Below are 22,161 nucleotides of genomic sequence, written 5' to 3' on the forward strand. Positions count from 1 at the left end.
TTTATGGGAAGGATGTAATAGAGAAATGGAGGTCACTTAAAGATGAAATTTTGAGGGTACAGAATCTTTATGTTCCTGTTAGGTTGAAAGGAAAGGTTAAAAGTTTGAGAGAACCGTGGTTTTCAAGGGATATTGGAAACTTGGTTTGGAAAAAGGGAGATATCTACAATAAATATAGGCAGCATGGAGTAAGTGAGGTGCTCGAGGAATATAAAGAATGTAAAAAGAATCTTAAATTAGAAAAGCTAAAAGAAGATACGAGGTTGCTTTGGCAAGTAAGGTGAAATAAATCCAAAGGGTTTCTACAGTTATATTAATAGCAAAAGGATAGCAAGGGATAAAATTGGTCCCTTAGAGAAGCAGAGTGGACAGCTATGTATGGAGCCAAAAGACATGGGGGAGATTTTGAATAATTTCTTTGGTATTCACTAAGGAGAAGGATATTGAATTGTGTAAGGTAAGTGAAACAAGTAGGGTAGTTATGGAAACTATAATGATTAAAGAAGAGGAAGTACTGGTGCTTTTAAAGAATATATAAGTGGATAAGTCTCTGGATCCTGACAGGATATTCCCTAGGGCTTTGAGGGAAGTTAGTGTAGAAATAACAGGAGTTCTGACAGAAATATTTCAAATGTCATTAGAAACAGGGATGGTGCCGGAGGATTGGCATATTGCTCATGTGGTTCCATTGTTTAAAAAGGGTGCTAAGAGTAAACCTAGCAATTATTGGCCTGTAAGTTTGACGTCAGTGGTGGGTAAATAAATGGAAAGTATTATTAGAGATGGTATATATAATTATCTGGATAGACAGGGTCTGATTAGGAACAGTCACCATGGATTTGTGCGTGGAAGGTCATGTTTGACAAATCTTATTGAATTTTTTGAAGAGGTTACTAGGAAAGTTGACAAGGGTAAAGCAATGGATGTTGTCTATATGGACTTCAGTAAGGCCTTTGACAAGGTTCCACACGGAAGGTTAGTTAGGAAGGTTCAATCATTAGGTATTAATATTGAAGTAGTAAAATGGATTCAACAGTGGCTGGATGGGAGATGCCAGAGAGTAGTGGTGGATAACTGTTTGTCAGGTTGGAGGCCGGTGACTAGTGGTGTGCCTCAGGGATCTGTACTGGGTCCAATGTTGTTTGTCATATACATTAATGATCTGGATGATGGGGTGGTAAAATGGATTAGTAAGTATGCAGATGATACCAAGATAAGTGGTGTTGTGGATAATGAAGTAACTTTTCAAAGCTTGCAGAGAGATTTAGGCCAGTTAGAAGAGTGGGTTGAAAGATGGCAGATCGAGTTTAATGCTGATAAGTGTGAGGTGCTACATTTTGGTAGGACTAACCAAAATAGGGCATACATGGCAAATGGTAGGGCATTGCGGAATGCAGTAGAACAGAGTGATCTAGGAATAATGGTGCATAGTTCCCTGAAGGTGGAATCTCATGTGGATAGGGTGGTGAAGAAAGCTTTTGGTATGCTGGCCTTTATAAATCAGAGCATTGAGTATAGGAGTTGGGATGTAATATTAAAATTGTAGAAGGCATTGGTAAGGCCAAATTTGGAGTATTGTGTACAGTTCTGGTCACCAAATTATAGGAAAGAGTCAACAAAATAGAGAGAGTACAGAGGAATTTACTAGAATGTTTGCTGGGTTTCAGCACCTAAGTTACAGAGAAAGGTTGAACAAGTTAGGTCTTTATTCTTTGGAGCATAGAAGGTTGAAGGGGGACTTGATAGTGGTATTTAAAATCATGAGGGGTATAGATAGAGTTGACATGGATAGGCTTTTTCCATTGAGAGTAGAGGATATTCAAACAAAAGGACATGAGCTGAGAATTAGGGGCAAAAGTTTAGGGGTAACACGAGGGGGAACTTTACTCAGAGAGTGGTTGCTGTGTGGAACGAGTTTCCAGTAGAAGTGGTAGAGGCAGGTTCGGTATTGTCACAAAAAAAAAAATTGGATAGGTATATGGATAGGAAAGGAATGGAGGGTTATGGGCTGTGTGCAGGTCAGTGGGACTAGGTGAGAGTATGCGTTCGGCACGGACTCGAAGTGCCGAGATGGCCTGTTTCCATGCTGTAATTGTTATATGGTTCTATGGTTATAGTTAGGTCGATAGATTCTTGATTGGTCAGAGCATGAAGGGATACAGGGAGAAGGCAGGAGATTGGGGCTGAGAGGAAAAATGGATCAGCCATGATGAAATGGTGGAACAGAATTGATGGGCCAAATGGCCTAATTCTGCTCCTATGTCGTTGGGTCTAAATCTGTAGAATTACTCAGAAATATAAGTGATAAAGTAGTTGAGGTTACTAATCAATTTTTAAAAAATAATTTCAAAATTTCATTAAATTTTGAATATTTATCTAAGGGAATTACCTCCAAATATTAGATTAGGTTTTTAGTGACTGAGAGGTCATTCAGCAATATATATCAAGGATCAGTTTTTTTGCCCTATGCATTTACATGTGTTATGAATTTACAGTGGTGTGATGGTGTGTTATATAAATAATTATATACAATATAAAAGTAGAGGTTAATATACAGATATGGAATAAAATGTACATAAGCACATAAATGCCAGGATGTATTTACAATGTCAACAGCATTATGAAAACTGGCATTTAGTTTTTACAATATAGTACAGTAATGGGGTTAATTGATAGAGGGGGATGGGATGGCTGGCTAGAATGGTTGATCATATTAACTATCTGGGGGAAGAAAGAATCTTTTTAAGGTGGCATGAAGTTAACAATATTCATGGCTTATTATCTAATTAAAGCTCACAGTCAAGTAATTTATGAGTATTTTTAATTGAGAGTAGTTGGTAATGACCTGTTTCTCTCATCGGATTACTGACATCTGAGCATCATGTGGGAGTTGATGGAACAGATCAAGCTATGCATGGACAGGAAATAGTTGAGGGCAACCTTCTAATTTCTGAGTAAAATAATGCACATGCATTTTCTGCAAAGTCCTATCAATATTACAGTGAAATGATATTGAATGTTGATAGTTTTACTGTTATTTCATCCCCAAATTCCAGGATTATATCTCCAGCAGGTTTCTTAGAAACTGCTGATAACTAGAGAAATCTTTATTGATGATCAATAAGTGCATTTAAGGTTGAATAGAATGCTTCACATTGTAAATATAATCTCGAAAATTGTGTTAATAGCATAGTCTATAAATGTATTGTATGTAATTACGTGGAGGGGTATCTGTCTTTATTAATAATTGTAGAGATCTGGAGGATTTCATTTATATTTATAGGGCATTTTTGTGGGTATTTGCTTTCATTGGAGCTTTCCCTGGGAGATGGAAGTTCCCATGGGATAAAGTTAGGAGGGGGTCGCTTGGATTGTGCTAATATTTGCAAGAAACCTCTTGAAGCTCACATTCAATGATTCAGGAACAGCTTCTTTCCCTCTACCATGAGATTTCTGAATGGTCCATGAAACCTATGAATATTACCACAATATTCCTTATTTTGCAATATCCATTTATTTATGTAATTTATTGTACATGTATATCTTTATGCAAAACAAATTTCAGTAAATCTAATTCTGGATTCTGAAAACCCAACGATTTTGGACCTGAAAAATGTTATTTATCCACCTGGTGGCCAAATATTGAACTACAGTAGCTGTTGAAAAACTATAAATTTGAACAGGTGGTGCTTTTTTCTGCTGTTATTGTTGGGAAGTTAAAGAAATAGCTCAGTGTGTAACTAACTATATAGCCTCACCTTGTATACTCATCACATCAACTTATACAAACCAGTAAAAAAAAACCATTTAATGTTGGCCACGAGTTCTATTTTAAGTCTTACTGAAATAGCTTCAGAGTGAATGAATTACACTCAATGGCCACTTTATTAGGTACACCAGTATACCTGCTTGTTTATGCAAATATCTAATTAGCCAATCATGTAGCCGCAACTCAATGCATAAAAGCATGCGGACATGCTTGAGCCCAAACGTCAGAATTGGAGGGATGTAATCTAAGTGACTTTGACAGTGCAATGATTGCTGGTGTCATATGGGTGGTTTGAGTGTCTCAGAAACTGCTGAACCCTTGGGAGTTTCATGCAGAACATTCTCCAGGGTTTACAGAGAATGGAGTGAAAAAGAAAAAAAAAATCCAATGAGCAGTAATTCTGTGCGCAGAAATGTTTTATTGATGAGAGAGGTCAGTGGAGAATGGGCAGATTGGAAGGTGCCAGTAAGTTAAATAACCACGCATTACAACAGTGGTGTGCAGAAGAGCATCTCTGAATGCACAGAACATTGAACCTTGCAGAGGATGGGCTACAGTACCAGAAGGTCACAAATATACACTCAGTTACCACTATATTAGGTACCTCCTGTACCTAATAAAGTGGCCACTGAATGTAACTGACATTTTGATGATTGTAAACCTCAACTGCTTTATATTTGCATTCTCACAGTCCAAATTCAATGAGGCGGCTTGAGTTGTTAGATCTGATACCTCTTCATTTCTCTGAAGTAGATAGATTGAGGGATTGAGAGGGATATGAGCCAAATGTAAACAAATAGTTCCAGCTCGGTGGGCATCAAGGGTGATATGGATGATGTGAGCTGAAGGGCCTTTTTCCATGCTGTATTACTCCATAACTCTAGCTGTGGCCTAAACACTGTCAGTCCTGATATTTCTGGCCTCTTGCATGTCAGTATCATTCATTGTTGCATCAGGCTTTAATGTGGTGAATCACCAAGCCAAATCCAATATAACTAGGTATTGTTTAGTCTTAATGACTAGTCTAAAGCTGGCCTCAAACCTTAAGGTTTCTTTTATAAAACTGAAGTATTCTTGGTAAGTAAGCAATTAAACCAAATAAGGTTTCTCACGCCAGAGAGTCGTACACAAAAGTGTAATGATGTGCCAAGCAATTGCTGCATTGTTGGCAGTGCTGTTTTTCCCATAAAATGTCACATGAAGGTCATGCCTCTCCTCCCATGTTGAGTACGAATTTCTAAATCACTATCCTTAATGCTCATTCAAATATTTATCCTTCAATTAATGCCACTAAGATAACGATATTATCTCATTGATTTTTCTGGGACATTGAATATAAATTTGCAGCTTTCTCTCCTGCACTGCAGTTTTATGATGGCCTCAGATCTCTACAGATCATGGCATGCAATCTAAATGAAATTCTTCTGTTTATCTGGCTTTCTCCTGGATCTTGGGTCTTGCTGGTTCTCTCCAGCCCAAATAATAGGTGGCCACTGAGCAAGGGATTTTGAAGAAAAGTATGAGAATGGCCTGGACCCAAATGCTGGAGTATCTGGGGCTAGGATTGATACATGGTTTCAAACTGGATTGAGAATCGGAGCACAAAACAAACACTAGATGAAATCATGAGCAGGCTTATGATTGAGTACTGAACCTCAGTTCAGGTGCTTTTTAAATGCTCAATCCTTGGTGTTGCAAATATGGTTACCAATTAGAGAGACTGTCCTGAATCTTTAAACGAGCCGCACCATCTACACATACTCTAGAGAGTCAGAGTGTCTAAACGTCGGAAGCTGACACAGATGGGTGCGTGTCACAACAAATGGAGCTAGGCTGGATTATACAATATCATGTGGAATGTGAATGGGACTTAGTACTTACTAGTACAATAAACATGTAATGAGCAGGGTGATTAAATGGGTACCATTTGAGATATATTTGGATTTACAGAAGGCAGGAAAAGAGAGAAATAATATTAAAAAGAGGGTAGCAAAGGTCGAAAGGAGAGCAATAAATGGAGGAGTGAAAAAGAAATCTGTGATAGGAAAAATGGTAGCAGGGATCAAAAGAGAGTTCAAAGGAAGAAAGAAAATGGAAAATAAACCTGAGAGAGGCCATACCTCTTCCCACCTTGTTACATAAAAATGCCACCCCCTTCTCTTAATTCTTCCATCCCTGCTGCATCTGCTCTCAGGAGGAGGCTATTTGTTCCAGAATGAAGGAGATATCCTCCTTTTTCAAAGAAAGGGACTTCCCTTCCTTCACGATCTATGCTGCCCTCAACAACATTTATTCCATTTTGCATATGCACATCTGCCCTCACTCCATCTTCCCAGTACCCAAGCAGGGACAGGATTCCTCTTGCCCTTACCTACCACCCCACCAGCCTCCACAAACAACAGATAATTCTCCATAACTTCTGTCATTTTCAGCAGGATCCCACCACTAAACACATCTTCCCTCCCCCCCGCAACCCACTTTCTGCTTTCCACAGGGATTGTTCCCTATGCAACACTCTTGTCCAGTCATCCTTCCCCACTGATCTCCCACCAGGGACTTATCCTTGTAAACGGAACAAGTGCTACACCTACCCCAAGATGAAGGCAAGATTGTCATATGAAAATAGCAAAAAACTTAACACAAACTATTACAAATTTTGGGTTGCTCAGGAGAGCCTCTATTATGGAAAAGAAAGGTAAACATCGCATACTTACTTTTTCTGCTCCTACCAAAACCGGGATGAAATTCTCCAGGTTGCATTTTGCAGTGATTCTGTAAAATAGCAAGCTGTCAGTTCATTGGCTGTCCATACTGTTTTCCTTTGGCCATGAACCTTACATGCAAGATAAATGAACCTTTCATGTAATAAACAAGAAAATGGCACGCTTTGTCCAACAATTCTGAAATGCCAGTCTGCAGACTATCAGCTAGTCCCAGCTATTATTTTTCCCCACAGATGGTTTTGTGGATTTGAATATTTAACCCGATGTTCAGCCTATGTAAGTGCTGAACTGCAGCTTTAGAAATTATTTTAAAACCTCAGCAAGGCAGAATTTTGCTTGGGCATATCTGAGTGAAATGATGTCCTCCTTTCCTCCCAGATAAAGACATTCACAGATATTAGAGTTCGCTGTGCATCGCGACAGGTCTGTGGTATCTCATTTATGTGTGAATTTACACAGTGTGTACTCCCAGGATATTTTATCATCAATCCCATGGTAAACTGTGATCTCAACAAACCTTTACAAGCAAGCTATTGGAGAGTTTTTGGAGTGGGACTTCCTGACCGAGTTCCTCCCACCTTAACATTTTTCACACTGGGAAATAACTCTAAGGGCAATGGCCCTTTATCAGAATCAGAATCAGGTTTATTAACACCGGCATGTGACGTGAAATTTTGTTAACTTAGCAGCAGCAGTTCAATGCAATACATAATCTAGCAGAGAGAAAAAAATAACAAACAAGTAAATGAATTACGTATATTGAATAGATTTTTTAAAAAGTGCAAAAATAGAAATATTGTAGATTTTAAAAAAAAGTGAGGTAGTGTCCAAAGATTCAATGCCCATTTAGGAATTGAATGGCAGACAGGTAGAAGCAGTTCCTGAATCGCTGAGTGTGTGCCTTCAGGCTTCTGTACCTCCTACCTGATGGCAACAGTGAGAAGAGCACATGCCCTGGGTGCTGGAGGTCCTTAATAATGGACGCTACCTTTCTGAGACACCACTCCCTAAAGATGTCCAGGGTACTTTGTAGGCTAGTACCCAAGATAGAGCTGACTAGATTTACAACCTTCTGCAGCTTCTTTTAATCCTGTGCAGTAGCTTCCCTCCCTCCCCCCCACCCATACCAGACAGTGATGCAGCCTATCAGAATACTCTCCACAGTACAACCATAGAAGTTTTTGAATGTATTTGTTGACATGCTAAATCTCTTCAAACTGCTAATAAAGCATAGCCACTATCTTGCCTTCTTTATAACTACATTGCTATTTTGGGACCAAGTTAGATCCTCAGAGATTTTAACACCCAGGAACTTGAAGCTGTTCACTCTCTCCACTTCTGATCCCTCTATGAGGATTGGTATGTGTTCCTTTGTCTTACCCTTCCTGAAGTCCACAATCAGCTCTTTCATCTTACCCACGTTGAGTGCCAGATAGCTGCTGCAACACCACTCCACTAGTTGGCATATCTCACTCCTGTATGCCCTTTCATCACCACCTGAGATTCTACCAACAATGGTTGTATTGTCAGCAAATTTATAGATGGTATTTGAGCTATACCTAGCCACACAGTCATGTGTATATAGAGAGTAGAGCAGTGGGCTAAGCACACACCACTGAGTGCGCCGGTGCTGATCATCAGCGAGGAGAATATGTTATTACCAAACCACACTGATTGTGGTCTTCCGGTTAGGAAGTCGAGGATCCAATTGCCAAGGGAGATACAGAGGCCCAGGGACTGCATCTTCACAATCAGGATTGTGGGAATGATGGTGTTAAATGCTGAGCTATAGTCGATGAACAGCATCCTGACGTAGGTGTTTGTGTTTTTCAGGTGGTTTAAGGCCGTGTGAAGAGCCATTGAGATTGCATCTGCTGTTGGCCTGTTGTGGCGATAGGCAAACTGCAATGGGTCCAGGACCTTGCTGACTCAGGAGTTCAGTCTAGTCATGACCAACCTCTTAAAGCATTTCATCACTGTTGATGTGAGCGCTACCGAGTGATAGTCATTAAGGCAGCCCACATTATTCTTCTTAGACACTGGTATAACTGTAGACTTTTTGAAGTAAGTGGGAACTTCTGCCCGTAGCAGTGAGAGATTGAAAATGTCCTTGAATACTCCTGCTAGTTTGTTAACACAGGTTCTCAGAGCCTTACCAGGTACCTCATTGGGACCTTCTGCCCTGCGAGGATTCACTCTGTTTAAAGACAGTCTAACATCGGCCTCTGAGACAGAAATCACAGGGTCATCAGGTGCAGCAGGGATCTTCACAACTGAAGTTGTGTTCTCCTTTTCAAAGCATGCATAGAAGACATTAAGTTCATCTGGTAGTGAAGCATCGCTGCCATTCATACTATTGGGTTTCACTTTGCAGGAAGTAATATCTTGCAGATCCTGCCAGAGTTGCCATGCATCGGATGTCACCTCCAACCTCATTCGAAATAGTCTCTTTGCCCTTGAAATAGCCCTCTGCAAATCATACATGGTTTTCTGGTTCAGGACTGTGTCGCCAGACTTCAATGCCACAGATCTAGCCTTCAGCAGACGGTATACTTCCTGGTTCATCCACGGCTTTTGGTTTGGGAATGTACAGTAAGACCTTGAGGGCACACACTCATCCACACAGGTTTTAATGAAGTCACTAACAACTGCAGCATACTCATCCAGGTTTGAAGATGAATCCTTGAATACAGTCCAGTCCACCAATTCAAAACAGTCCTGTAGACACTCCTGTGCTTCCCTTGTCCAAACCTTCTTGGTCCTCACTGCTGGTGCTGCAGTCTTCAGTCTCTGCCTATACTCAGGGAGTAGCAGTACAGCCAGGTGATCAGATTTCCCAAAGTGAGGGGGTGGAATAGCATGGTAGGCATTCTTGGTGGTGGTGTAACGATGGTCCATTGTGCTGTTTCCTCTGGTATTGCAAGTGATCTGTTGATGGTAATTGCTTAGTGATATTTTCAGACTGCCACGGTTAAAATCTCCCATAACGATGGTGAAGGCATCAGGGTGCACTGCTTCATGCATGTTGATCCCATTACTCAGATCATCTAAAGCCTGCTTGACATTGGCCTGAGGTGGAATGTAAACTGCTACCAAAATGACCCCAGAGAACTCCCGTGGTAGGTAAAAAGGACAACGCTTTACTGCTAGATGTTCCAGCTCTGGTAAGCAGAAGTGGGACAGCACTGATATATTTGTGCACCAAGGAGAGTTGATCATGAGGCTTACTCCTCCACCTCTGCTTTCTGCTCTGCTTTATAACAGAAGCAATCATGTCACAGGATGACAGTAAAGTCTACACCTCTGCAGTTCCTGCAAATCGTCGTTGTGCCAGTAAGCAGTCTGGGCCAGGCTGTGTACATCCTAAGAGGTCACTGGCTTTGGATAGCTCAAAAATCATTCATTGAGCCACAGCAAAATTAGGTATTCCATGCTGGTGCCCACTACTGAATCATCTAGTGAGACCTTTAAGCTAGCTGAAAGAGCGTCCAAGTACGTTAAGATCACAAGAATATTATTCTGAGGTCATTGTATAAGATCTGAACATGGAAAAATACTTGAGTAACCATTTTGTTTCTATAATGGTTGGTAATTTTGTGATGTTACATTGCATAGAAAAAAAAACATAGAAACATAGAAAATAGGTGCAGGAGTAGGTCATTTGGCCCTTCGAGACTGCACCGCCATTCAGTATGATCATGGCTGATCATCCAACTCAGAACCCTGTACCTGCTTTCTCTCCATACCCGCTGATCCCTTTAGCCACAAGGGTCATACCTAACTTCCTCTTAAATATAGCCAATGAACCGGCCTCAACTGTTTTCTGTGGCAGAGAATTCCACAGATTCATCACTCTCTGTGTGAAGAAGATTTTCCTCATCTCGGTCCTAAAAGGCTTCCCCTTTATCCTTAAACTGTGACCCCTCGTTCTGGACTTCCCCAACATCAGAAACAATCTTCCTGCATCTAGCCTGTCCAATCCCTTTAGAATTTTATACGTTTCAATAAGATCCCCCCTCAATCTTCTAAATTCCAGTGAGTATAAGCCTAGTTGATCCAGTCTTTCTTCATATGAAAGTCCTGCCATCCCAGGAATCAATCTGGTGAACCTTCTCTGTACTCGCTCTTTGGCAAAAATGTCTTTCCTCAGATTAGGGGACCAAATCTGCACACAAAATTCTAGGTGCGGTCTCACCAAGACCTTGTACAACTGCAGTAGAACCTCCTTGCTCCTGTACTCAAGTCCTTTTGCTATAGTGCCAACATACCATTTGCCTTTTTCACCACCTGCTGTACCTGCATGCCCACCTTCAATGACACCCAGGTCTCGTTGCATCTCCCCTTTTCTTTTTTTTTTCTTTTTTTCTTTTCCATGGAGAGCAGTTTTTCTATTTGAATGGATGCAGTTTCTTTAAAGTTGGAAGTCCTGTGATACTTGCTGGATTATGGGTAAATAATGAAAATTCAGCTGAAAGACACTTCAGTGAGTTTCTCCTGAAGACCTCTGGCTATAGGAAAGTAGCAGAGCCTACTTAAAACCGATTAGAATGTTTCTTTCCCTCTTAGATTGTTCTTATTAATGATAAAAAGTAATCAAGTTGAGACATTTACTCTGTTCTCTGGTTAACCTGCTGAGTATTTCCATTGCTTTCTGAATTGCTTATTAAAAAAATCCAACACTTGGCACGGTTTTGTTTTATATAACTTTCTTATTCCTTGTCATCTTTGATGTGATTAAGTATGACAGAGGCATAGATTTTCACTGATTCATATGGCACAGAAATCAACACTTTAGTCCTTCGAATCTCTCCTATCAAGCACCTACTTGCATTAATGCCACTAGGGTAAATTAGATCACCAGGCTGCACTCCTCTATAAATGGAAGATGAAATAGGAGGATTCAGTACAAAAAGTCATTCAGTGCTGGTGTGAAGGAATATATGAACTTCTATGTGGCTGGCTGCTTTCAATCAGTTGTCTGGTCCATGTTCAAAGACTCAGCAGAAAGCCTGGGTAAGTGTATTACCACCGCCTTGAACTTTATCAACAAGTATGTTGGAGACTGTGAATAAGAGAAGATAATCCTAGTGTTCTCAAACTGGAAGCCATGAATGAACTGAGAGATCCACTCCTTACTGAAGTCTAGGATGGTGGTGTATAAATCAGGTGGCCCTGACCTTTACAAGAAATTGGGATATGACCTCTGTAAAGCTATCAGGAATGACAAGAGACAATATCTGTTCAAAATAGAATGCCAGACCAGCCAATCAGCTGTGGCGGGTTTAAATATTATAGCGGGCTTCAAAATGAAGAGGGATTGCTGACAACAGCCTGTCCCTTCCTGACAAGTTAACGCATTCTATGACATTTTGATCAGTAGAAGATTGGAATGTTACCTGCCACTCCAACAACCTCCAATGCACTTAAGCTCATAGACATAGTAAGATCAGTCTTCCAGAGAGTGAACCCGCAAAAAGCATCTGGCCCAGATAGTGTCCCTGGCACTCCCTCAGATCCTGCACAGATCTGCTGCTAGAAGTGTTTAACCTCTCCTTGCTTGAATCTGAGGTTTCCACCTGCTTCCAGAAGACTGCTATCATCCTGGTACCCAAGAAAACCAAGGTAATGTGCCTTAATGACTACTACCCAATGGCTCTGACATCATGAATTGCTTCAAGAGGTTGGACCTAGCACACATAAACTCCAACTTCCCAGATAACCTACTGCTGAAACAGACCTGCAGCAGCCAACATCCCCCTGGCCCTACACTCATCTCTGAAGCATTTGGACAGTAATTACACCTACATTAGACTATTGTTTATTATCTATAGCCCTGCCTTCAATAGGATTATCTATACAGTTTGGTTACCCTGTTACAGAAAGCCATCGTCAAACAAAAAGATCTAAAAGGATATGGCCTGGACTAGTGAGTCTGAATAACAGGGAGGGGTTGGCAATGCTGAATATTTATCTTCTGGAGTGCAGCAGATGAGGGGAGACCTCACAGAAGTTTATAAATTCATGTGGGGTATGTAAGGTGGGTGGTCATAGTCTTTCCCTCAGGGTTCAGGAGTCCGTGCTGGAGGAACAAATTCAAGATAGGGGAGAAATATAAAAGATGTCTGAGCGGTAAGCTCTTTACACAGAGAGTAGTGAATACCTGGAATGATTGCCAGAGGAAGTGATTAAGGTGGGTACAACATTCACGAGGCATTTGGATAGGTACGTGGAGGGGAGAGGCTTGGAAAGTTGTGAGGTGAATGCAGACAACTGGGACCAGTAAGGAGGATGCTGTGGTTGGGAAGGGGCCTGTTGAGCCTGAGGGTTTGTTTCTCTGCTGGTTCCTCTATGACTGATATAATTCCAAGCAAACACATATGCAAACTCTGAGAACTGAGACTTCACACCTCCCTTTGCACCTGGATTATTGACTTCCTGACCAACAGGCTGCTATCAGTAAAGACAGGTACAAACACCTTTGCCATGATTATCCTGAACATCGGTGCCTCTCCAGGCTCCATCCTCAGCCCCATAATGTACCCTTCCTATGCTCATGAGTGTGTGGCTAGATTCTGCTCCAACTCCATTAAAAGTTTGCAGATACCACCTTAGTGGGCTAAATCTCAAATGATGAGTTATAAAGAAAGAAATTGAAAGCTTATTGACATGGTGTTACGACAATAATCTATCCCTCAATGTCAGCAAAAAAAAAAGAGTTGGTCATTGACTTCAGAAAGGGGAGAAAGTGCACCTGCTCCTGCTTATGTCATTCAGTGGGTTGACAGCTACAAGTTCTCAGGAGGAAAAATGACCAATGGTCTCTTGGGGTTCTATCACGTAGATGTCATGGCCAAGAATGTTCAGAAGTGTCTCCACTTCCCCAGGAGGCTAAAGAAATTTGTCATGTTCCCTTTGACCCTTATAAAGCATCCTATCTGGGTGCATCACAGCTTGGTATAGCAACTGCTCTGCCCGTGACTGCTATAAAATGCAGAGACTTGTGGTCATGGCTCAGCACATCACAAAAACTAGTCTAAACAAAGGAGATTCTACAGATGCTGGGTATCTTGAGTAACACACACAAAATGCTGGAGGAACTCAACAAGTCAGGCAGCACCTATGGAGGGGAATCAACAGACAACGTTTCGGGCTGGGACCTTCATCATGCCTGGAAAGGAAAGGGACAGAACCCAGAATAAGAAGGTGGGTGGAGGGAAAGGAGTACAAGATAGCAAGAGGTAGGCGAGACTAAGTGAGGGGGGAAGGACGAAGTGAAGCTCGGGAAGGGTAGGTGGAGGAGGTAAGAAGAACAAATCTAATATGAGAGGACAATGGAACATGGAAGTGGAAGGAGGAGGGCAAGCAAAAGGAAGATGATGGGCTGGTGAGGAGAGGAGAAGGGGTCAGAGGGTAATCATAATGATGAATGAAAAAAAGAGAGAAGGAGGGATGAGAAATGACTAAGTTAGAGAAATTGATATTCATGCCATTAGAATGGATGCTACCCAGATGGAGGTACTCAGGCTGGAAGAGCAACTCCTTATATTCTTCTGTGATCTTGACTACAGTATTCAGGGCTTTACCACTCATTGCATTTAGTGTGCTTAGACCATATTGATGATCAGTTGCTTAGAAAAGGGAAGTCACTTCATGTACAGTTCCTGGGAGAACAGCAGTACTGCTATAGGTTTTTAAACACTACCTGTTAAGTGACTTGGTAATTAAGCAACCTGTTTTATTTTCTGGGATGTTGCCTGTCAGTTCCATGTCTTCCATAGATTGTCCAGAGATCAGCCTAGAGACGCCAGCTGTTACCAGGAGAATAAGGGGAATCTCATAGACTAAAGACGTTAATTTGATAGTGTATTGTGTATTGTGTATTTGGTCCAAATCATAAATCTGTTTGAACGATTGTTTGAAATAGGCAAATGCAATGAAGCCTTTGACAATGAATACATCAAAAGAATTAATTAAACAGATTTGGTATCTATTCCTTCAATGTTAGCAGAATAGAAAAGTGATAGCCCATAATTCTAATTCATTCCTTGTGTCCTTGCTTTCTTAATGTAGGAATAAAGATCAATAAAAAGTTACATGAAGTTTCTTAAAGCTAATACTCACTGTTCTATGTTCTCACGTATCAGGTCATCGTCATTTATCAGAGCTCGCAAATCTGCAAAAATTGAGAGAGAGGGTGGCTTATCTTGAACAAGTCATATATCTATAATTCTGCAAGTGGCCCCAACTTGAACCCAAGCTCCTCGGCATAGAGAGAGATTTTAGTGTCAAGAGTTTACGGAGCTTTGCAGTTGGATGTATGAACAAAACAGAATAGATTATCAGATGGATATATTGTGATGCTTTTAGATTCCAGTGTGTTTCCTGTGATACTCCCATCTTTGACAATTATAGAAGCAGTCATTAATTTAAAAAGGTTACTTTACATAAAGAAGATTGTAATTTTTGCACTGCAGTAAACACAATTTGCTTACTGTTATCTATGTTTGTTTAGAAATATATTTAGTAGAGTGACCACTTTTACCCTCATTGCTTTTTGACACTAATTCCTACAATTAAATGCCATTAGCTCATGGACAGCACAACTCACTGTACAAAGTGCAGACATCCAAACAAAATATGTTAAAAGTAGAGCACTATCTGTTCAGTTGACATAGTTTTGACTGTGATTCAGTGATAACAAATGAGTAAATGACCAGTGACGGAACTTCACAATATTGCAGGCATTTCTTAAAGAATCCCCAAGCTGACAATGCTGGAAAGAAATGTGGAAGAATGGGTGATACTTGAAATTAACTCATTTTGTTTCTTGAAATGAATGAAAACAAATGTTGGGAGGAGTTTTATCATCCCCTCTTGGTATGTAATTTTTCATCCTTAGCTACAGTCTTGGACTTTGGCTGCTTCCCCGCCTGTCTTATAACCCATTTGATCTCTTCCTCTGTTCAGGCAACAGTATTTAAAATTACTACTAAAAGCCAGCAGGAAGATGAAACCTTCCTCATCGACAGAAGCTGAATTAAGGCCTGGGCTCATGATGTGAAATGATATTGCTTAACAGACACACCTGTTTTATTAGAAACTCTCCGGGCTGGATCACATCCACTGGGAGGCCAGTTGCCGATAAATTATATTTTAAATGTTGCTTGGTAACTTGGCAAGGCAAACTTAATTACCATTTAGTTTTATGTTCACAGCATTCTGGGTGGCAACAGAATATTCGCTTTCAAAAAAGTTTGAAAGTAACTTCTTCCCAGATTTAGGATTGCAGGTCCAAACCCAGTGAGTGCCCATGAGAGAGAGTTTAGGCTCATTGTCATACTCCAGTCATGGAAGTTATAGGCTTGTCCAAAATGGAGCAATGAGCTTTCTTATGTAAAAAGGTTTTCCCCACCCAATCTTTAACAAATGGTTTGTGATTTTTAAGAGTTAACTTGGTCGAAGGCAATAAACCTCTTGTCTCTTTTTCTCTCCCTATTAATTATCCAGTATTTTACAACATGAACTTGGTTGCTTATGCTCATGTGTTAATTCAAAATAAAATTGCATTTTCCAACAAACTGTTGCAGATCTTTGGCATGTTCACAGTGATGGACACTCACCATTGACAACCTCACTGAACTCACCAGGAGGGGCTTGTGAGAGAATACTACTCAAGATTTTAGCCTAGGAAGCAAAAGCAACATATCACAATTAGGTTATTTCATGCCAGACAAGGACAAGCTTGATGTATTCATAAACACCAATTTGTCCCAGATGTAAATAGATCTATGGTTAGAGAAAGATGATAGTGAAAAAATGGTCTGTGAGTTTAGAGCATCAAAAGGGATACACTTACTTGATATAATTATGTTTATCTTCTATATTATGGAGTAAAGGTGCAGAGCTACTGAATCATCAAACTAAGCATTGCTAAATAATAGAAGCTATTAATGCTTTGCATCCCTCATTATCTACAGTTGGTATGAGTCAACAACGAAAGCAACTTGCATCCTGTGTATATAAAAGCATAAAAAAGGCTATCAAGCGTCTGGAACATCATGTTAAAGCTGTACAAAACACTCGTTGGGCCACACTTGCAGTACTGTGCGCAGTTCTGGTTGTCGCATCAGAAGTTAGAGAGGTTGCTGTAAAGATTCACAAGAGGGTTACATGGATTCGATGGCTTGACTTATCAGGAGCAATTGGAAAGGCTGGATCTGTTTTTCCCGGAACTTAGGAGTTTGGGTGGTGACACGGTAGAGGTATGTATAATTATGAGAGGCCCAGAGAGAGTAGGTAACTAGTGGCTCGTTCACATGGGAAAATTGCCTGAAGTTAGAGGGCAAAGGCTTAAGATGAGAGAGAGATGGACTGCAAGTGATCTGAGGGGTAACTTTTTTTCACACTAAGAGTAGCTGGTGTCTGGAATGAGCTGCCGGAAGAGGGTAGTGGAGGCAGGAATAGTAACATTTAAAAAATACTTCGACAAGTACTTGAATCAGCAAGGCATAGAGGGATATAGAATTAATGCTGCCAAGGGGATGAATTTAGATAGGCATGGTAGTCAGCATACAGTGGGTACCACTCTATGTCGCTATTGTGGCAGTGTATCATCAACCTCCCACAAGCAGCTGTCTGAAAATGAATGGTTCGCCTCTTTTCTTGTCAGATTTTGGGAAGGCAAATGCCATTAGCTTTGGTTCTTGTCACCTACTTCTTTCTCCTTCTGTTCATTAGCTTTTGTCTAAGCTGAGCCTACTGCAACCTCCATGTCGCGAATGTCAAAGAAAATTTCTGTGCCTTTTCTGAAACCACATATATTCTCCTGGATAATGTTATCTCACATCCCCTCTCTAGTTGTAGCTCAGTGGCTGCTGAAATCCTCACTGAAGCCTTTGTTAGCTCTATTAAAGACTATGACAATGTATTCCAGGTAAACCTCCCTATCTAGCCTGCCTAAACTGAAAGTCACCCAAATCCCTGTAAACATTTTGGCCTCTCTTTCCACCATTGAGAACACAAGCTTTACAGCAATTTACCGTTACAGATTTAATGGAGATTTTACTCTGTGTAGACAATTCACTCAGCCCATCGATCAATTCACGCTTAGTTTGTGCTACACCATCTGCCCTAGTGATTAAAACACTCACCACACAGTAAATCAAACCAAAGAGAGCAAATAGCCCTTACTTTTCTCTCCCTTGAGATGCATGGCATGCATCTAGCCATTTTCTTGGAATTAAATCCTCTTGTGATAGAAGGAAGAACATTTCAAACTGCAACTGTTGCTTGTTCTGAAGGTTCCGGAGATAAGGGACTGCAAGATTCCAAAACAGGGTGGTTCCTTGCCTCCCCCCCCCCCCCCACCCCCGACCACCACTCACCTTATTCCTCCCAACTCCTTTTGCCTGTTCCATGCCTTCTTTATGTTTTCCCTCCACTCTCCTATCTCTCTTCTATCCCTGTCCCCTCCACTACCTATCCTGTCCCCAATATACCCACCCTCTTTTCTTCTCCATCTTTAAGTCTAACCTCGCCTCTCTTTGTTCCCTTCCTCTCATCCTCCCCCTTTCTCTCTCAAGGTCTGGCTTTGCACCTCCCCTCTAGTGTCCTGTGTATCAGTCTCTTCCCTTACAACATTTCCTTTATCCCATCCCCATTTTCCTCTGGTACATGTACCCATCACCTCCACCTTTCCTTGCTTCACAGTCCTTTCTATGCTCCCTCTTTGTCAACGTCCTCTCTGACTTTACTTCTCCCTTCTCTCCCTTCCTCATACCTCCCATTCTAATGACTAATGACCTACATCTATCCTACCATTGTTTCTCCCCATTTTCTTCATTGTCTCCCTGCCCTCCTCCATATCCCTCATCCCTATCCTTCACCATGTCATCTTCCTTCTGCATTCCATTCCATCAACCTTTTTCTCTGTTCATGTCTTACTACCTGTCTCCATTACCCCACAACTATCTACCCCACCTGTAAACTAGCCACCCCTTTCCTTCTTTTAATCCCATCCCATCTAACCCCAACATGTCTCCCTCTCAGTTTCCCTTCTTTTTCCTCCCATTCCCTTCATTATTCCCATTCCTGATGATTATAGTGTCTGTGGATATATAAAGAATTCTCAGAAATCTATGAAAATACTGTTTGAGTACAACCATGACATAAATTGTAAAAGCAACTAATAATTAGATCATAAATAATAATCATAATATATAGTCACAACACAAGGCAACAATGAAACTCTTTAATTCTCCACATCAGGACTGAAAATTATTCTTTTAATTTATTACATTTCGCTTGCATTGTGTCATTTTATTGTGTAGATACAACGATAAAGACTGCACTATTATTTTCACTGAAATGTAATTCCAATTCTATGTCATTACAATTGTCCTTCCTTGTACACAATTCATCTGCTAAAATTCAATTATATAATCCTACTTGTTTACTGCTTGTGGTATTGAAGATTGATTTTCCTGCGGTCAAAGATGATAATGACTATTTTCTGGTCTCTCCAGGCCAGTGTTGGGCTGAAACAATGGGTTTGGAAGTCAATCCAGGCCTCTCTTAATGATCTGGAACAGCCCCCAACTCCGTATGAATCCCAGCCCGAAAACCCCAATCTGTTGCCTATGCCCAAAGTCCAGGGTCTCATCACCCCTCATTTACCTCCTGCCAGCTCCACAATCAAGTGCCTCAGGCTTTGATTCACTTCCTGAGACCTACTCCCTCTCACACCACGCATAAGGCTGCCAGTCACTTGACCCTATCCACCTCATAACCACCAGCAGCACCTTCCAAATGGTATGGGGTCGCCTGATTGCATCCCCTCTACCCGTCACATCACTTAATAGCATAAATTACAGGTCATCATATTCCCTTCATATGCCACCTGAATGTTCCCATTTATCCAGCCACGATACAGGCCCGACTGAATCTGAGGCCACTGTGCGTCATACACGTGGTATCTAGTTTCCAAGGTTACATGGTTTGTATGCTGAAAGTAAGTAGCTTTTGGCCAGTTTTTCCTAAATCCTTGAGCTTAAGCTGGAGTTTTCAATTGTAGGGCAGGAGGACAATGGTCAAAGCACATACCCATAGGCTCTACTTCCACTACCCTTTGAGGAGGAGAGAGCAAAAGGGTGACAAACTACTGAGAGAAAAGAAAAATCACCACATCCCTGTTTTAAATTGGTGGTTCGTTATTTTAAACAGAGATCCTTATTTCTAGATTCTAGAGACTTTCTCTTCACATTTACCCAATCAAGATCTCACAGAATCTCATATGCTTCTTTTGAACTGCAGAGAGATCACATCTAGCCTGTTCACCCTTTCCTTGTAAGACCAGCAGCTGCTAATGTCTCTGGATCAACTTTATTCACCGTATTTGTTTACATGAATTAGGAATTTGCTGTGGAGTGTTGGTGGAACATTCAACAAAACAACAACATTCAAAGAAATATATATAAAGGACTGGGAATTAAACATACAAGGGTATTCAACAATTAGGAGAGACAGGCAAGAAGGAAAAGGAGGTGGGGTGGCTATGTAAATAAAGCAAGAAATCACTGCAATAAAGCAAAATGATATTGGCTCAGAGGATCAGGATAATGAAACAATTTGGGTAGAAATAAGAAATAGTAAAGGGAAAAAAGCAATGGTGGGAGTAGTCTATAGGCCTCCAAACAGCTGTAACTCAGTTGGTCGGAGCATAAATCAGGAAATATTTTGGGCTTGTAATAAGGGAACAGCTATAATTATGGGAGATCTTAACTTTCATATTGACTGGACTAATCAAGTTGGACACGGCAGCCTTGAAGAAGAGTTTATTGAGTGTATTTGGGATGGGTTCCTTGATCAATATGTTACTGAGCCGACAAGGACACAAACAGTCTTAGATCTGGTCCTGTGTAATGAGACAGGACTATTTAAAAATGTCCTAGTAAAGGATCCCCTTGGAATGAGTGACCATAACATGGTCGAATTCCATATTCAATTAGAGGATGAGAAGGTTGGATCTCAAACAAGCATACTGAGCGTAAATAAAGGAGACTATGATGGTATGAGAGCGGAATTGCTTAAGATGGATTGGGAAAATAGATTAAAGGGTAGATCGGTACTTGATCAATGGTGTATATTTAAGGAGTTATTTTACAACTATCAAGAAAAATATATTCCACTGAAGAAAAAAGGGTGTAAAAGAAAAAATAGTTATCCGTGGCTAAGTAAAGAAATAAAGCAAAGTATACGACTAAAAAGAAAGTTATATAAGGTAGCTAAATCTAGAGGGAAGATTGAAGATCGAGAAGCTTTTAAAGATCAGCAGCAAATAACAAAAAGATTGATTAAGAAGGGGAAGATAGATTATGAAAGTAAATTGGCGAAAAACATAAAAGCAGATGGTAAGTGTTTTTATAGTTATATAAAAAGAAAAAGGGTGGCTAAAGTAAATGTTGGTCCTCTAGAAGATGAGACCAGGAAATTAATGGTAGGGAACATGGAGATGGCGGAAATGCTGAACAAATATTTTGTATCAGTTTTTACAGTAGAGGACACTCAAAATATCCCAACACTGGATAAACAGGGGGCTCTAGGGGGAGAGAAGCTAACTACGATTCAAATCACCAAGGAAATGGTACTTGATAAATTAATTGGACTGAAGGTGGATAAATCCCCTGGACCGGATGTCTTGCATCCTAGGGTCTTAAGGGAAGTAGCGGTCGGGATTGTGGATGCATTAGTGATAATTTTTCAAAACTTGCTGGACTCGGCAATGGTCCCGGCAGATTGGAAAAATGCTAATGTAACTCCTTTATTTAAAAAGGGCAATAGACAGAAGGTTAAGAATTATTGGCCAGTTAGCCTAACATCTGTGGTTGGCAAAATGTTAGAATCGATAATTAAGGAACAGTAACAGGGCATTTGGATAAACATAGCTTAATAGGACAAAGTCAGCATGGCTTTACAAAAGGGAAGTCATGTTTGACAAATATGTTGGAGTTCTTTGAGGACATAACATATAGGGTAGATAAAGGGGAACCAGTGGATGTGGTGTATTTGGACTTCCAAAAGGCATTTGTCAAGGTGCCACACCAAAGATTATTACTTAAAGTAAAAAATCATGGGATTGGGGGTAATATTCTGGCATGGGTGGAGGATTGGCTTTCTAACGGAAAACAGAGAGCTGGGATAAATGGTTTATTCTCAGACTGGCAGTTGGTGACTAGTGGTGTTCCGCAGGGATCGGTGTTGGGACAATCTATATTAATGATTTGGGGAAAGGGACTAAGTGCAACGTATCGAAGTTTGGTGATGACACAAAGATGGGAGGGAGTGTAATGAGTGCGGAGGACATTGAAACCCTGCAAGGGGACATAGATAGGCTGAGTGATTGGGCAGACATTTGGCAGATGAAATATAATACTGACAAGTGTGAGGTCTTGCACTTTGGCTGGAAAAATAATAGAGCAAGTTATTATCTAAATGGAGAGAAACTGGGAAGTGCTTCTGTGCAAAGGGATCTGGGGGTCCTGGTGCAGGAAACACAAAAAGTTAGTATGCAAGTGCAGCAGGTGGTCAAGAAGGCCAATGGAATGCTGGCTTTTATTGCTAGGGGGATGGAGTATAAGAGCAGGGAGGTCTTACTGCAGTTGTACCGGGTAT

At 40.8% G+C, this 22,161-nt stretch overlaps 1 protein-coding gene across 1 annotated transcript in view; it reads right to left on the reverse strand.

Annotated features, from left to right (window-relative positions):
* The window catches only part of LOC132378175 (F-actin-capping protein subunit alpha-2-like), a 39,462-nt gene extending 22,199 nt beyond the window's left edge, over positions 1-17,263 (reverse strand). The window contains exons 1-4 of the mRNA XM_059944910.1: positions 17,252-17,263; positions 16,113-16,176; positions 14,614-14,665; positions 6,484-6,541 (exon numbers count right to left, since the gene is read on the reverse strand). Of these exons, the coding sequence (XP_059800893.1) occupies positions 6,484-6,541; positions 14,614-14,665; positions 16,113-16,176; positions 17,252-17,263 (186 nt within the window). The remainder of the gene's footprint in view (positions 1-6,483; positions 6,542-14,613; positions 14,666-16,112; positions 16,177-17,251) is intronic.
* Positions 17,264-22,161: the final 4,898 nt, after the last annotated feature.

The sequence above is a fragment of the Hypanus sabinus genome, chromosome 19 (genome assembly GCF_030144855.1).
Source record: "Hypanus sabinus isolate sHypSab1 chromosome 19, sHypSab1.hap1, whole genome shotgun sequence".
Classification (NCBI taxonomy): domain Eukaryota; kingdom Metazoa; phylum Chordata; class Chondrichthyes; order Myliobatiformes; family Dasyatidae; genus Hypanus; species Hypanus sabinus.